The sequence below is a fragment of the Protopterus annectens genome, chromosome 2.part0 (genome assembly GCF_019279795.1).
Source record: "Protopterus annectens isolate FY-2018-M chromosome 2.part0, PAN1.0, whole genome shotgun sequence".
NCBI lineage: Eukaryota > Metazoa > Chordata > Ceratodontiformes > Protopteridae > Protopterus > Protopterus annectens.
In genome coordinates, this window is record NC_056728.1 from 436726372 (window position 1) to 436742058 (window position 15687).

Below are 15687 nucleotides of genomic sequence, written 5' to 3' on the forward strand. Positions count from 1 at the left end.
TTTTGGTGTCGTTCAGATGGGGTACAGTATTTATCAACATGTGAGGATGCAGTCAACAGATCATGCTGCTTTGTCAGGGATGGGCTGTACCTGCCCCCTCTAGGCTTTTGAATATTGGCTAAAACCTTGTCCACACTCATAGAGTGCCCCTTTTAGGGATTGCCAGCCTGATAAACCTTCTGACATAGCAAAACCAACCCAAGAAAATCTAAAGGTGTTATTGCTCAATGCCAGTTGTCTAACAAAGAAACTCCACTCCCTGCAAGCTCTCCTCACCCTCAAGAATGTAGATATGTGTGTATATTTACTGAAACTTGGTTTAAAGCTGTGACAGCAGCTCAGCAGTGTAGGGCTATAATATCTTCCACTGCTTTAGACCAGCTGCTGATCATGAAGGGGCAAAAGGTGGTAGTGTCTCAGTTTATCAAAAACTCACACACCTTAAGGCTGGTCAAGCAGTATAAAGCACTTGAACTCCTCCATATCCAGATCATCATAGACAAAGTCCCATACAGTATCCTTGCAAGCTGTAAGTTACCCTCTGTGTCCCAGGGAACCCAAAACACATATGTAAACATACTAGAGACACTCCCCTTCAACCCAACACCATATTTATGGATGACTTTAACTACCCCATTATAAACTGGAAATTATACATGACCCCAAACACACAGGCCCAGTGATTCATGAAATACAAACCTCCTGGACCAGCTTGTCCGAATATCCATTAGGGGCACTAACATTCCTGCTGTCTCTTTAATGATATGAAATATGACCTGTCAGGACAACTAGAATCACTGTTTAACAGTAGCCTGCAGACAGGCTTCATGCCAAGAGAATGAAGGACTGCACATTTTATTTCCCCCTCACAAGGGTGGGGCCATCTACTGACCCTGGTAACTACAGACCCATAAGTGTCACTATTGTCATATACAAGGCCCTGGAATGAATTATCATGGAAATGATAAGCAACAACATCTGAAACCATCAAACACTGGGTCCAACCCAGTTTGATTTCAAGTGCAAGTCATGCCAAGCCACTACAGTGACACAGAGTGATAAAGCCCTTAATCTGGAGTAGGGACTTCATTTGTCAGCAACCTGTGGGTCTTGGATCCGATATCGGATCCGAGCCGGCAACTATTTATACAGCTATGGATCCGAGCTCCTAGCTCCTCCCCTCACTCATAATCCCCTGCCAACCCCAAATGACCTCAGATCTAGTTTGCTGCTCTAGAGTGTGTCAGCTGGATTTTGAGCTCCTGGCAATTATTGAGATAAGTGTTCCCTTTTTATCTCTTTAGCCTATTTTTCTGTCAGTTAATTAGTGTGTGTGTATTGGGTTTCCATCTAGTCTGTTAATTTTTAAATTTTTAGTGTTTACCCTCCCCTCGCTGGTCGTTAGAGTGTGATTGTGTGTGCTTGCATTTGGGGCCTTGTGTGTTTGTGTAGTTTACTTAGTTTTGGGATATGTCAGAGGCCCCAAAGCCTATTTTTTCTAAATGCACCGATTGTGGCCATAAGCTCTCTCCGGCAGATGGCCACACTCGGTTTGTTTGGTGCCTTGGAGTTGAACACCTGTCCTCGGGATGCACCATTTGTGCAGCGTTCAACCCCAGGGCACTGAAGGAGCGGAGGTCGAAGCTGGTCCTGGTGGGACTTTTGCCCCCGGAGTCGGCTTTGGCCTCCGCTACTCCCGTAGCACCTCCTCAGCCTGTGGTGGTGGCCACTCCTGCCCCCCCTTCCTCCGGCCGGGATTCAAACTTCTACTAAGGCGCCGGAGGCCAGGGAGGCCAGGAGGGAGAAGCACCACAAGCGGCGGGCCGAGGCCTCCGCTTCGGCCCCCCCCGGCTAAGCGGGCTTCCCCCTCCACGGCTTCCAGGTCTCCTCCTCCTCAGCTCTGATCACCTTGTTTCTCCCCGGGGCCTGAGGAGGAGGAGACCCGATCTCCATCGAGGTCATCGAGGTGGCACTCCAGGCCTGCCTCGGTGGCCTCGTCGAGATCCACTTACAGCCTGTCTGATGCAGACTTGGACCGGATGATGAGAAGGTTCATCCAGGCCCAGCTGCAGATGGGAGTGCTCCTGCCTCCCCCCTTTGGGGGGGGAGCTCGACACCTTCTTTTACTCTGATAGCTCCTTCTCCGACCCGCTTTCCGGGTTCGGAGCGCTTGGAGACGAGCAGCATTGGAGCCGGGGGTGGGTCAGCACCGACAGTACTGGGTACTTTGGATCCGACCCTGCCCTCGAGTCTGTCAGTTCCATCTTCGGATCTGACCTCTCGGAGCCGTGGCCCGAGCTTCGGATCCGAGGGATTCAGTGTGCCTTCAGCTCCGTCCAAGTCGGAGCACACTGGTCCCTCGGATCCAACGGTCTCAGCGCCGGTTCTGATCCCTTCATCAGATCCGAGTGGGAGTCGGCTCTTGGAGCCCAGGGAGGGCGGCTCCCCCTCAGCCTTCGATGTAGTGGAGAGGGCTCTGTCGAGAGCATCCAGACCTCCGGCCCTTGTCTCGGCTCCGCCCTGCACTCCCTCTCTGCTGGGTCAGGCTTCCATCACCCGGCCACAGGGACAGCCTGCTTCGATGTCCCAGGTTGTTCCTTTGGAACAGGATATTGCTGGAGAGACCTCCTCGGACAGCCCCCCCGAGGAAGTGCCTCGCAAGCATAAGTGTAAGAGGAGGCATGTGGACTCCCCTGAGTCCTTAACAGAGGACACTGACTTGGATGAAGGGGAAGGCTCCCCAAGGTCACCCCCTGAGGATGTCTCCTTTGGAGACATCATGGAAATGCTCAGGCTCAGGGGGGGTGGTCTGCCCCCAAGGCTTCCTCCGAGTCCGTGTTCCTGGAGGCATTCGAAGCAGACCCATCTACCTCTTGGGTGTCCCCTCCGGCCGACCCCCTGGTGGACCTTGTAACCACCAGGGCGTGCAAGGAGCCGGACACTGTGGAGCGAATCCCTAAATGCCCGGATAGGATCTTGAGCCCCTCCGCAGACCGGCCCCACTGGAGCAAGGGTCCCCCTGTAGATGCCATGTTGATGGCGGCAGCCACTAAGAGGGAACTAGCTCAGGAGAGCCCCTCGGTCCATCCTCTGAGTAAGGAGTCCCGTTCGATGGATCGCCTTGGGAAGCGGGTATTCAGTTCAGCGACCTTCTCAGTAAGGTCTCTGAACTACATGGTACACGTCATCAGGATGCAGCGGGATCTTATTAAAGAATACGCTGCTTCCCCCCCGGAGTCCATGTCGGCAGAGGACAAGCAATTGTACTCCACTCGTATGGCCACTCCGAGATCTATCTCTAATACCTCTATGCGGCTGTTGTCTCACGCCACTGAGGGAGCCGCTAGAGCTAGCGGAGCGGGCCTAGTTATGAGAGGCCAGGCTTGGCTCCGACATTGCGACTTCACGAAGCCCTTCAAGGCGTCCTTTGCGAATGCTCCCTTTGATGGTTCTGCCTTGTTTGGCAAGACCATTCGCGAGACACTTGCCCAGAGCGAGAAGGATGGGAAGACGTTGTCTGCTGTCGGAGTCCGCTTCTCTGCTCCCCAGAGGTCCTTCTCCAAGAACCAAAAGGGACAGAAGAAGATGTGGTTCCGGAAATCGCAACATTCCCAACCTGCTCCGGACAACCAGTCCTTCCATGGCAGAGGAGGACAGGGAGGACGCCGCCCTAGAGGCAGAGGGGCCCCGAGAAATTTTGGGTCCAGAGAATCCTTCTCTGATCAGCCCACGCAACAGCCCTGAAGGGTTGCCCGACTGCTCCACTCTGGAGGCAGTCGGGGGCACTTCTCGAGGCATCTGGTGGCATGGGAGTCCATCACGTCAGAACGCTGGGTGCTTCGGATTATATCCAGAGGTTACAAAATCCCTATGCAACATATTCCCAGATTCAGGAACCTCCCCGATGTACCACCCGATCAGAGGGAGGCTGCAGCCACAGAAATCCAGCAGCTGCTAGAAAAAAGGGCCATCCAACCCGTCCCCCCAGACCAGCTCGGATTAGGGTTTTACTCCAGGTTCTTTCTGGTGCCAAAAAAGATGGGGGACCTGAGACCAATTCTACACCTTTCCCTCTTGAACCTGTCGGTAACCAAGGAGAAATTCCGAATGGTCACTCTTCAATCCATTCTCTCCCTGTTGCGGGAGAACGACTGGATGTGCTCAATAGACCTCAAGGATGCGTACTACCACATTTTAATGGACAGACGATCCAGGAGGTTTCTCCGCTTCCGGCTGGGAGCCAGCCACTATCAGTTCAGGGTCCTTCCCTTTGGCCTCACCACAGCCCCCAGGGTGTTCACCAAAGTTTTAGCAGTGATAGCGGCCCACCTGAGACTTCAGGGAATGCAGGTCTTCCCGTACCTGGACGACTGGCTCCTGACCGCCCCAACAAGGCATCTACTCTGCTCAGCCAGAGATTTTTTTCTCCGCCTAGCTTCCCAGTTAGGCATCACGATCAATATGGACAAATCCTCCCTTGCTCTGACACAAGTGATAGACTTCATAGGGGCCAGATTAGATACGAGAAGTCTACGAGCCTACCTCACTTCGGAACGACTACAGAATCTGCGATTACATGTGCGGGCCATCCTTTAATCAGAAGCTCCACCGGCGGAATTGGTACTGAGGGCACTGGGCTCTATGGCAGCGGCAATAACGCTCCTTCCATGCGCTCGACTAAACATGAGGGTACTACAGTGGACCCTCCAAGTACAATGGTCCTTTCAGCTTCTTCCTCTCAATCACCCTGTCTCTATCAGCAAGGCTTGCAGGAGGGCCCTGTTATGGTGGCTTCATTCCCCAGACCTCCATACAGGCCGCCCCTTCTGCGCTCCACCTCCTCTCGTCACGGTGACCATGGATGCTTCTCGCCTCGGGTGGGGGGGGGGGCATTGCTCAGGCAGAACGGTTCAAGGCACGTGGAACGACACAGAGACCTCCCTGCATATCAATGTTCTGGAGATGAGAGCGGTGCTGTTAGCATTGCAAGCACTTCACAACCTTCTTCCCGTAGGAACTATTGCGATACAGACGGACAACATGTCAGTTGTCTGGTATATCAACAAACAGGGGGGAACCAGGTCTTATCCTCTCTGCCGAGAGGCCATGAGGGTGTGGGAATGGGCGATCTCCACCAACCGCTTTCTGATCGCAACGCACATTCCGGGACGGTCCAACATTCTGGCGGACAAACTCAGCTGCACTATTCTTTCCCCTTACAAGTGGTCTCTCATCTCCCGAGTAGCGAAGTGGATTTTTGCAAAATGGGGGCAACCCTGCTGCGATCTTTTTCCCTCTCCCTAAAATACAAAATGCGACAGCTTCTTCGCGCTGATTCCCCCACCAGGGGAAACCCCGAGAGACGCTCTAGTGCATGCTTGGCCGCCCGGTCTACTTTATGCCTATCCTCCTCTACCCCTGATGCTAAAGATGTTACAGAAAGCCTATCGGTTGGGGAGCAAAATGATCCTCATTGCCCCATTCTGGCCTCGGCAAACTTGGTTCCCTTACCTGTGGTCTCACTTGGTGAATCATCCCTGGATTCTAGATCCCAGCCCGGATCTAATATCCCACCCATCAGGCTTACCAACCCCGAACCTGGACAACCTGAAGCTAACAGCTTGGCTGCTCCAGTTCCACTCTTAATCAGGACTCCCAGTATCTTAGTGGCAGCGCATAAACCTTCCACCAGGAAAGTTTATCACAGTAAATGGAAGCGCTTCTCCGTCTGGGCGGAACATCATAATTTTGGACCCCTTCACTGCTCTGCTAACGTCCGTTTTGGACTTCCTTACCGGACTTTTTCAGCAAGGGGCTAGCTGTTCGACAGTCAAGATACAATTGGCAGCCATCTCCCATTACCATGTAGGACACGAGACAGGTCCTTTGATGTCAGCTAAACTATGTAAAACCTTCCTCAAGGGTACTTTTTTGCTCAGGCCCCCTATCAAAGAAGCCGTACCCCCTTGGGACCTATCGCTAGTTCTTCAGGCCTTGACTGCTTCTCCCTTTGAACCAGCTGTTTCGGCTGATCTTAAATACCTGTCTTGGAAAACAGCATTCCTGGTAGCCATCACTTCAGCGAAAAGAGTTTAGAAACTTCAAGCTCTGTCCGTAAAACCCCCTTACTTGGTTTTTCATCAGGATAGAGTGTACCTCAGGACCAATCCATCCTTCCTACATAAGGTGGCCTCAGAAACCAATATCAATCAGTCCATTAACCTACCTGTTTTCTTCCCTAATTATCAAAATAAAGGAGAGTACAAGCTGCATTCTTTAGATGTGCACAGGCAGCTGCATTTCTATATTCATAGGACTGCTGGTCACAGACAATCTGATCAGCTGTTGATCTCCGTTGCCAAATTCTGTTTGGGTAAAGCCGTTTCGAAGGTCACCTTATCACGCTGGATTTCCCAATGTATCCTTCTAGCTTATGAGACTTCTGGGAGGCCCGCACCTCAAGGGGTTCATGCACATTCCACTCGCTCCATATCTACTTCTGCTGCATTCAGATCTAGAGTCCCCCTGGATGATATTTGCTCGGCAGCCACTTGGGCCTCATCTCATACCTTTATCAACCACTACAAACTGGATGTCATTTCCAGAGGGAGAGCATCCTTTGGCTCCGCAGTGCTCCGGAACATCCTTCCATGATGGCCGCCCAAGATTCAGGTAGCTGGGGACTCTGTCCCACAGGTTGCTGACAAATTAAGTCCCTACTCGAGATTAAGAAGTTATGTACTCACCATAACGTTCCATCTGAGTAGGTGGCTTCATTTGTCTGCAACCATCCCCCCGGCATTCAGAAGAGTTGGTTTGGTGATATTATCCTGCCCTTTCCTGTTGGGATACCTTTTCAGGTATATGTAGGAGGGCAAACTTGATCTGAGGTAATTTAGGGTTGGCAGGGGATTATGGGTGAGGGGAGGAGCTAGGAGCTTGGATCCATAGCTGTATAAATAGTTGCCGGCTCGGATCCGATATTGGATCCAAGACCCACAGGTTGCAGACAAATGAAGCCACCTACTCAGATAGAATGTTATGGTGAGTACATAACTTCTTATTACGGCCTAGCCAACCCAGATTCAGTTGTGCCTCAGGTGACTGCACAGCATGAAGGGGTGGGTGTGCCCATCCTGGGGGACGGTAGCTATGAATGCTCCCTAGTGGGAGGCATGGTCCAAAAAGAGGAGTTGCCCTTGGACACGACCAGCAAGAGTGTAGGTGGGGTGGGGAAAGGGAAAAGGGGGTAGGGCATATAAAATTTAAAAAAAAAAGGCAAAAACAGATGGAAGCACATATGTCAGAGATCCAGTGGAGCAAGTCTGGAGTGGCTAGGAGGATGCTGGTAGTCCCAGTATGGACATGGTGTACTGGTGGCTGGGCTAGCATAAATGATGTCTGTATGGACCAAAACAAAAAAAGATAGTAGGCCATGCTCATTCAGCCTGGTGGACTTCTTTGAGAAGGTCACAAAAGCAATGGACGAGGGCAAAACTGTGCATACTGCATCTGTCGACTTGGCCAAAACATTTGACACAGTACCCCACTCAGGCATTATAGACAAACTCATGAAATTAGATAGAAACCCATATGTCACCTGCTAGATAGCTTGCTGGCTCACAGATAGGAACAAGAAGTTAGTATAAAAGAGTCTGTCTCCACAAAGAGACTAGTCACTGGCGGAATCCATTATGACTCTGTGCTGGCCCTACTTCTTTTTGGCATCTACTTCTGAGAAATCAAGGCTAATGTCAAAGGTCTCTTTTAATGAAGTTTGTAGATGACTGATGACTGCAAATTAGGTTCAGTTATAGAATCTCCCAAAGACAAAAATAGTCACCAAGAAGGCCTGACATGGACTAATAACTGGTGCCAGAACAACTATCAAAAACTCAATGCCAAGAAATGCATAATAGTATCTGCCTGGAAAATGGCAACCCCAAGAAACTACCACATTGCTGGATCTTCTCTGAGGGGGTATTAACAGTCACAGACTCTGGAACACATGTAGACAGAAACCTGGCCTTCAGCCAGCTTACAGCAGTAAGGAAATCATTCTGCGTTGCCCTACTTGTAAGCAGGGGTATCACATCTAGATTCAAGGATATCATTATTCCATAGTACTAGGCCCTCATCAGACTAGTCATTGAGTACAACATCCCCTTTGGTATGTACCGGACCAGACATATACAACATCTGGAGCATCTACAAAGGCTCCTCACAAAATTGAATGGCATGTCCTACACAGATGGTCCAAAACCCTATCCCTGTACTCTGTCTACAGGCTGCTGAGAGGTGATCTGTTCCTGGCATACCAAGGCATCCACTGATCCTGCTCTGATGGACCTGCTGCACATTAACAAAACAGATAGCACCAAAATTAACCAATCTAAGGACCTTAACCTTGTCTGCGATATTAATGGACATGTTGGAAGGACAGGTATTTGTCTCAGAGACTACCCTTTCTCTGAAACAGGGTTCCCTATTCATGTGAAGTAAACTTCTTATCTTACTCAGGTCAGGTGTTATTTGGACCAGTGAATGCGGAGTCAGAAATTTACCCAAGTCTGGCACCAGCATATATACACTCCTTTAAATAACCTTGGGTACTCAAAATTGTGAAGCATAGCTAGGTTTAAAAAGGCACCAAGTCATAAGCCTAGTATACTTCTATGAACTTGTAAGCTGCTAAATGTAGAATTCAACCTGCAAAACAATACAGAAGACTATATTACAAGTGAAGTAATGTACTTGGTGGTATGAGTAGTACAGATATTACTGCACACCCTATTACTGTAAGGTACTTGCCCATCCGTTTCATGCCTCATAGCACTCTTGGGCATGCAGTTAGTCTATGCCATGTACACTCCCTTGTGCATTACTACACACATACACACACACACACACACATATATATATATGTATGGATCTATGTTGATTCATCAAAATTGTTTCATCGAAATGTAAACTGTCAAACTCACTTTCATGAAAGTGCACTTTAAATATACTAACTCCAAGGTTGCACTACAGGGGGGAAAAGGATATATTCCCTTATCCCCACTGTAACGAGATTCAGTGAATCGGCTTTCACAAAAGTGCACTTTCGATGTAGTGCACTTTCACGGAAGTGGGCTCGGCCTTCTGTTTGTCAATGAAGTGTACTTTCAACAAACAGAAGGAGACCTACATATATATATATATATATATATATATATATATATATATATATATATATAAAATATATGTGTGTGTGTGTGTGTCTGTGAATGGACTTAGTGGCAATAGTTGATTTGGCGTTATGTTGAAATGCTTAATGTCAGCACAGTAATGTTGAATCGCAAAAGTTTGATACCTTCAGTCATGGTCCAAGGTTACTCCTCAGAACATGCAGTGACACAAACACTGTTTTTGCAGGGGCTGTGCGTATAGGTTATATACTAACTCAGAGATCGAAAATTCCCCATGGAAGGGTCATATTCCTCTTTTCCAGGGATTAGCCTTTATTGCACAGCTGTTAACCGTCTGCCTTGTCGACCAGAGTTGGTCAACAATATAAAGGTCAGTCTTGGCCATTATCAGACACCTCATGGAACTCATGCACACAGACACACATGTGCACGCAAACAAACACATACACACACACACACATATATAGAGAGAGAGGGAGAGAGATAGATTTGTGTATGTATAGATATTGTATAGTGTGTAAAATAGGGACATAACACATTTGTTTATACAATTGTCTGATTTGTATATGTTGTGACAGTTTTTAATATGGAATAACAGGTGTTTTTGTATAGTTTGGGTAAACTGTAAGTAATATATGGTACATATTTTTTATATCTCGTAGGTATAAAAGGTTTTGGGGGCTAGTTCCATACTGTTGACATGGACTTGTTTACTGAGAGCCACGACAAGCATTTTGTGACCAAATGTCCAACATCCTTAGCATAAATCCATTAGAGATGTTTATTGGAACAGTATTCTGAAAGTTTCTTAGTCGATCCTAGCATGAGGATTGCATGCAGATCAATGAGGTCAAGGTGAATTACTTCCCTCCTTAGTTCAGTGCTATTCAGCTACTTGCAACAGTCTTTATTTACTCTTTCCTAATTAGTGACTGATTTTACTGAGACACACGTCTGGGTTTTTTCACATGTATTTACAACACTGTCTGCCTTTCATTTCTGGATGTCCTCAGGTAAGGCTAGCTCCCTGGAAAAGGCCATGTAATACTTGTGGAATGGTTTAAGTAAACTGCAGTCAGCAAATGCATGGTTTCTGGCATGCCCAAAGGCCAACATGGACTCTGACTGCACTGCTAAATGTTTTTCTTTCATTCTTCATTGTGGAGTTTTGTATGTTCACTCAAGGCATGTGATTGATTGCAAAATCATATTCTGCCAACTCAAGAACTTAATTACCAACTGTAATGACATCTGTTTGCGCCTTGTGGCACTCACATATTGGCAACTTGTCCTTCCAGTCAGATAGGATGAGTGTTTTGTGTTCCAAGTTACTGTTCCACCTTTCCCCATATGGGATACTTGTGCAAGGTTGATTTGTCAATGGTATTGTTTATGTCTGGCTGTAGGAGCACAGTAACATCTGTAATATCTTCCTTAGCCATCAGACCTAGAGTGAAATTTCATTAATTTCCTCTGCCTTCAGAGGAGGTATACATAATTTTTTAGGCTAAATTCCAGCAACCTTCTCCTCTTGGGTATCATTTCACTTGAGATTTGTGCATATTCCTTACCCAGTGTCATCAAAGGTTTAAACAGAAAGTCCTCCATTACATGGGAATTCTAAATATAGAGGAGTTTGGTACACTGTAGTAATTTTTCACTGAAAACATTTTTAGTTTTATCAGTAGAAGAAGTTGTTCCAATGATACATCGACTGTTGTTCATCTTTGTACTTGTTTTGACTACATTTCTCAAAATTATGTACTTTGTTTTAGATATCTTTATAATTTCTGATTCACTTTGTACCTTTAATCCTTTTAGTATGGTGTTGTACGTAACAAAAGGAACATTTGGCCAGCATATCTGTGAATGGCACTACAGGTTTGATGAGTTTACCAAGGATCCCTTCATTGTCCAAGACAGAAGGTTACGCATTGAAGCAAAGGTACAGTACATTTATGAACTTTTTAATTAGCTCATAAACAGCTGCAACCCTGGAATGTTTGGATGTAAATTCTTTCCTGCTTGAAATGAGTGCAACATACTTGGGTGATTTAAATCTCATATGGATGGGTAGGTAGGTAGGTGTGGATGTGTGCATTCATAATCAAACGTCCTTTCACCTTTCTTTTTCCCACATTTTTTTAAATAGACTCATTAGTCTTCCATCCATAGATGCCATTTTTTAGCCTATAAGAATTTCTCTCTTTAAATAATGCAAGCAATCCTATGCATTTTTTAACTATAAAAGGAACTAATTTGTCTGTCTTGGTCAGATGATAAATGTGACATAATGTACTTCAGTTTCCAACTGCAATAGGTGCTTAGGTTCACAGGTGTATACTGGTCTAATGACAACTAGGGCCCTTATAAGCCTAGCTCTGCAATCCAAATATGACCCAAAAGTTTGATTTATACAGGTGGTGGTTTACTGTCTACCTCTGTCCGTCACAGACATAGAAGCCAGACCAATGGCGAATTTCCGATTACCCATCCATTGGTCAAAGTTGTCCTTAAAAAGAGATAGGGAGGAAGTCTGCTTCACATGGATGTGGAGCCTGTTCCAGAGAATGGGAATTCTCTGAGAAACATCTCTGTCTCTCCAGCATGTCCTATTTATGTCACAAGTAAAAAATTTAGGTCTTATAATCTAGTAGTTCTGATGCTGTTTTTTTTTTTTTTTTGTGGATGTGCAAAAGGTTCATCAAAACAGGGACCAGGGATGCCCTGTATGCCAGGTAAAGATCACATCTTAAAAGTCCATATAGTCATATGGTATTGATTAAAGAGACAGAGCTTTGAGACCATCTGCATAGGACATTGTGTTTACTCCCTGTATCCTTTTGTAAGGGACTTTAGTGGATGTTCCAGTTGCTGCATGTGTCTGGTTAGGTACATACCAAAGGGAGCATTATACTCTGTGATGGACCTGATGAAGGCTGAGTGTAGTGGTATGATGATCTCTGTGGACCTAGATGCCATGTTGTTGCTTATAAGTTAAGTAACATAAAATGATTTTCTTACTACTTGGATGCATGCTGTTCGAAGGTTAGGTTACTATCTACATGAGTTCCCAGATCCTTCACTATTGAATTGACTTTTAAGGGTGTGTTATTGATAATGTAGTTACCTGGGGTGATAGACTTCCCAGAAGGTACTGTAATACATTTCTTGGTATTGAGTTTTAAGCAATGGCTTTGGCACCAAGCATTTTTCTGTATTAGACCTTCCTGATGGGTATTCCCATCTTGGAGGGATTCAATGACTGCTCCCAGTTTGCAGTCATCTGTGAAATTGGTCAACCAAAGGCCTTTGACATTTGCTTTGACATCTGAGAAGTAGATGCCAAAGAGGAGTGGGCCCAGTACAGAGCCTTGGGGGACATCATTGGTGACTGGCCTCTTTGTGGAGATGGCCTCAGTGATTCTAACCTCATGGGTCCTATCAGTGAGTCAGCTAGATATCCAGTGTGTGCGTCAAATGGTTTAGCCAGATCTAGGTAGGCAGTACCTACAGTTTTCTCTCATCCATTGCATTATTAACCTTTTCAAAGAAGTCCACCAGATTCAGTAAGCATGCCCTTCCTTTGACAAAATCATTTTGGGATGGATCCAATGTCTGGAGGTCTCCTATGTCTTTGCTGATAATTTCCAGGTTAAGTGTTTCCTTGTCTTTGCAAATAAGACTAGTCAGACTACTGGGTTTAGTTTCTAGGATTTGTTGAAGGTTCTCCCTTATGAAGGAGGATGACCGTTGTAGCCCTCCATTCAAGTGACGCAAAGCCTGTTTTAAGACTGTAGTTAAATAATTACTCCAGGGGGTTCCGATAAGTCATATTATAGACTATTCAGGAGGCATCCCAGGATGTTATGAGAGGCCCATTGAGGTCATGTTCTTGGATTTAGTGAGTACAGCCAGTACATCTTCCCTAGTTATAGCTGGAGTGGTTATGTTTGAGGATATTTTAAGGGGATGGTTGGGGTGAGAGGGGTGGTAAAGTTGGAACGGAATTTGTCCACTAAATGGTTTGCTATATCGCCAGGCTCAGTGAATGTGGCACCATTAATCTTTAGTTCAGCACATTGCTTTGTGATGCCCTGAAAGTTTCTGACATAGCTGAAGAAGTCCTTATGGTTATCTTTCACCTGGGAGGCTATCTTAACCTCAGACTTAACTTTGCTTGACCTAAGTAGCGCTCTTACTTGCCCATTTACTTTGTTGATAAAGTTTCTGTTTTTTATGGGAATTACCCTTCCTGATTTTTGTGGTGATATTTTCCTTTTGTTGTATATCCTGTTTAATTTGGGATGCCACCAGGGTGGTTTGTTTCTGGGGCTTGTCCTGACCTTGCTTCTGGTAGGTACAGCAGCCTCCATGCAGTCATTGACATGGTTGTACAGGGTTTCTGAGATCAATTCAGCATAGGCTGCTGTGTTCTCTTAGTTTGGAAGGGCATCGGATTTTGACAGTCCATCACTTCATGAAAGGTAATTTGCCATGGTACAGTTTCTAACTGTTACTGGTTTTAATAGGGTTATGGAATTGATTTTGAAGGAGACAGCTTTATGGTCAGACGTTACCAGGGAGGATGAGACATTTGGTTGGGGGGGGGTACAGAATTCTCCCATATTTGTAAGCATGAGGTCCAGTATGTTACAGCCTCTAGTAGGTGTATTCATTATTTGGTCAAGAGGGTTTGTATTTACAAAGTCCAGGAATCTCTGTGCCTGTAGATTTGACGCTGTATAGGATTCCCAGTCTATAGAGGGGTAATTAAAGTTTCTCATGAGTGGGATGTTAGGTTGGATGGTAAGTGTCTACAATAGGTCCAAGTATGCATTGTGAGCTTTTTGGGACATGGAGGGTTGACCTATAGCTGGCTAGGATATGGTATAGGATTTTGTCTCTAGTGATCTGCACATGCAGGAACTCCAGCATGTCATTCTGTTTGACCACCTTAGAGGTATGCTTGTTACTGAGGTATATTGAGCCACCTCCTCCTTCAGCCCTTTTCTGTGCAGTTACTGGACTAAAAGTGTGGAAGGCACTGAAACCTTCCATTGCCTGGGTACTCTATACCACTTTAAAGCATGTCTCAGTAATTGCACAGATGTCTGTATTCTTGAGTGTGACAAGGGCTCTGAGGGAGTGTAGTTTTTTGTTTAGGCTCCTGGCATTGAGCAGTAACACCTTGAGGTTCAGCTGAGTTGATTTTGCTATGTTGGTAGGTTTGTCAATTTAGCTTTGCCTGAAAAGGCACTATGGGAGTGGATAAAGTTTTAGCCAGTATTTGAAAGCTTAGAGGGGAGAGATGTGGACCATCCTTGGCAAAGCAACATGGCCTGTTAACCATATCCTCCCAAGCTGACAAATATTGGATCCCCTTACATAACACCAGAAAGACAGGCAGTTGTTAAAATCAATAATGTTTTGCTCATGTTGTGGCATCATCCTCGGTGATGGTAATATGCTGTTCAATGCTAGGCTCACACCAGCCTGAGGCACACAATCTGAAAGCTCCATAATGTCTCTCTTCATATAGCCCAGGGAGGTACATCTCAGGTCATTTACATCTACATGAAGTATGATAGAATCATACTGGTACCTTTGTTGTATTGACATGAGTGCATGCTTGATTTGGCTGATTCTGGCTCCAGATAAGCAACTAACAGTTATTTTCTCCCTGATTTCACAGATGTGGAAGTCTACAGAAACAATCAGGAAAGCAGTAGGTACTTTGTACTTGCTTGTTTTTGCATACCTTTCTTACTGAAATAAAATAAACCACTTTTACCAAGGAGTATGTGGGAATTAGAAAGACCAGAATTTAAAAGAGAAAGGGTGTAGTAATAGTACAGGCAGGGCAGGGATTTCAAATAATTAAACAGCATACAAAGGGAGACTGTTGTTAGGAAGCACAGGATTTGGTGGTGGGGGGTCAGATAACCTCATTGGTGGAGTGCTTTAGTTAAGAAAATAGAATTAAACAAGGGCTAACAATTTTGTCCAGAAGGTGAAACATACTTTCTGTATCTTTTGAAAATAACACCAATCCCGATGTTGCCCTGTTCGATTAAAGAGGGCTGCAGGCCAGTAGTTTGAGCTTGGGGTGATCCAGGGGAAAAGTAATTTAAAAGAGGGAGCTGGGAAGAAAAATAAGTAATATTAACAGAATATACTGCATTTGTTAATAAGAAAAAAATGCAATAGATACAAAGGTGCTAACAGAGGCGTGAAAAAAAAAAACAATGACTAGGTAATCTATACACAGTTGATTAAAGACTCAGGTTGTGATAATGTAACATCTGAGAAAAGTTCTGGCAGATTATCATAAGGGGTAGATACCACAGACACAGCCTTATTGTAAAACAGCACCAGCAATAAGGGTGGAACAGTTGGGGAAAACCAACCAGTCTAGCTAGCAAGGCATACAACCAAAGGCAGTATTGGAACTCTTTCACAAACTTTTGCTTAATGTGTTACTGGAGGATGGGGC

At 45.8% G+C, this 15687-nt stretch overlaps 1 protein-coding gene across 1 annotated transcript in view; it reads left to right on the forward strand.

Annotated features, from left to right (window-relative positions):
- Positions 1-15687, forward strand: part of VPS13A (vacuolar protein sorting 13 homolog A) — a 4910496-nt gene that overhangs the window by 4721011 nt on the left and 173798 nt on the right. Inside the window, exon 70 of the mRNA XM_044060868.1 lies at positions 11013-11136. Within this exon, the coding sequence (XP_043916803.1) occupies positions 11013-11136 (124 nt within the window). The remainder of the gene's footprint in view (positions 1-11012; positions 11137-15687) is intronic.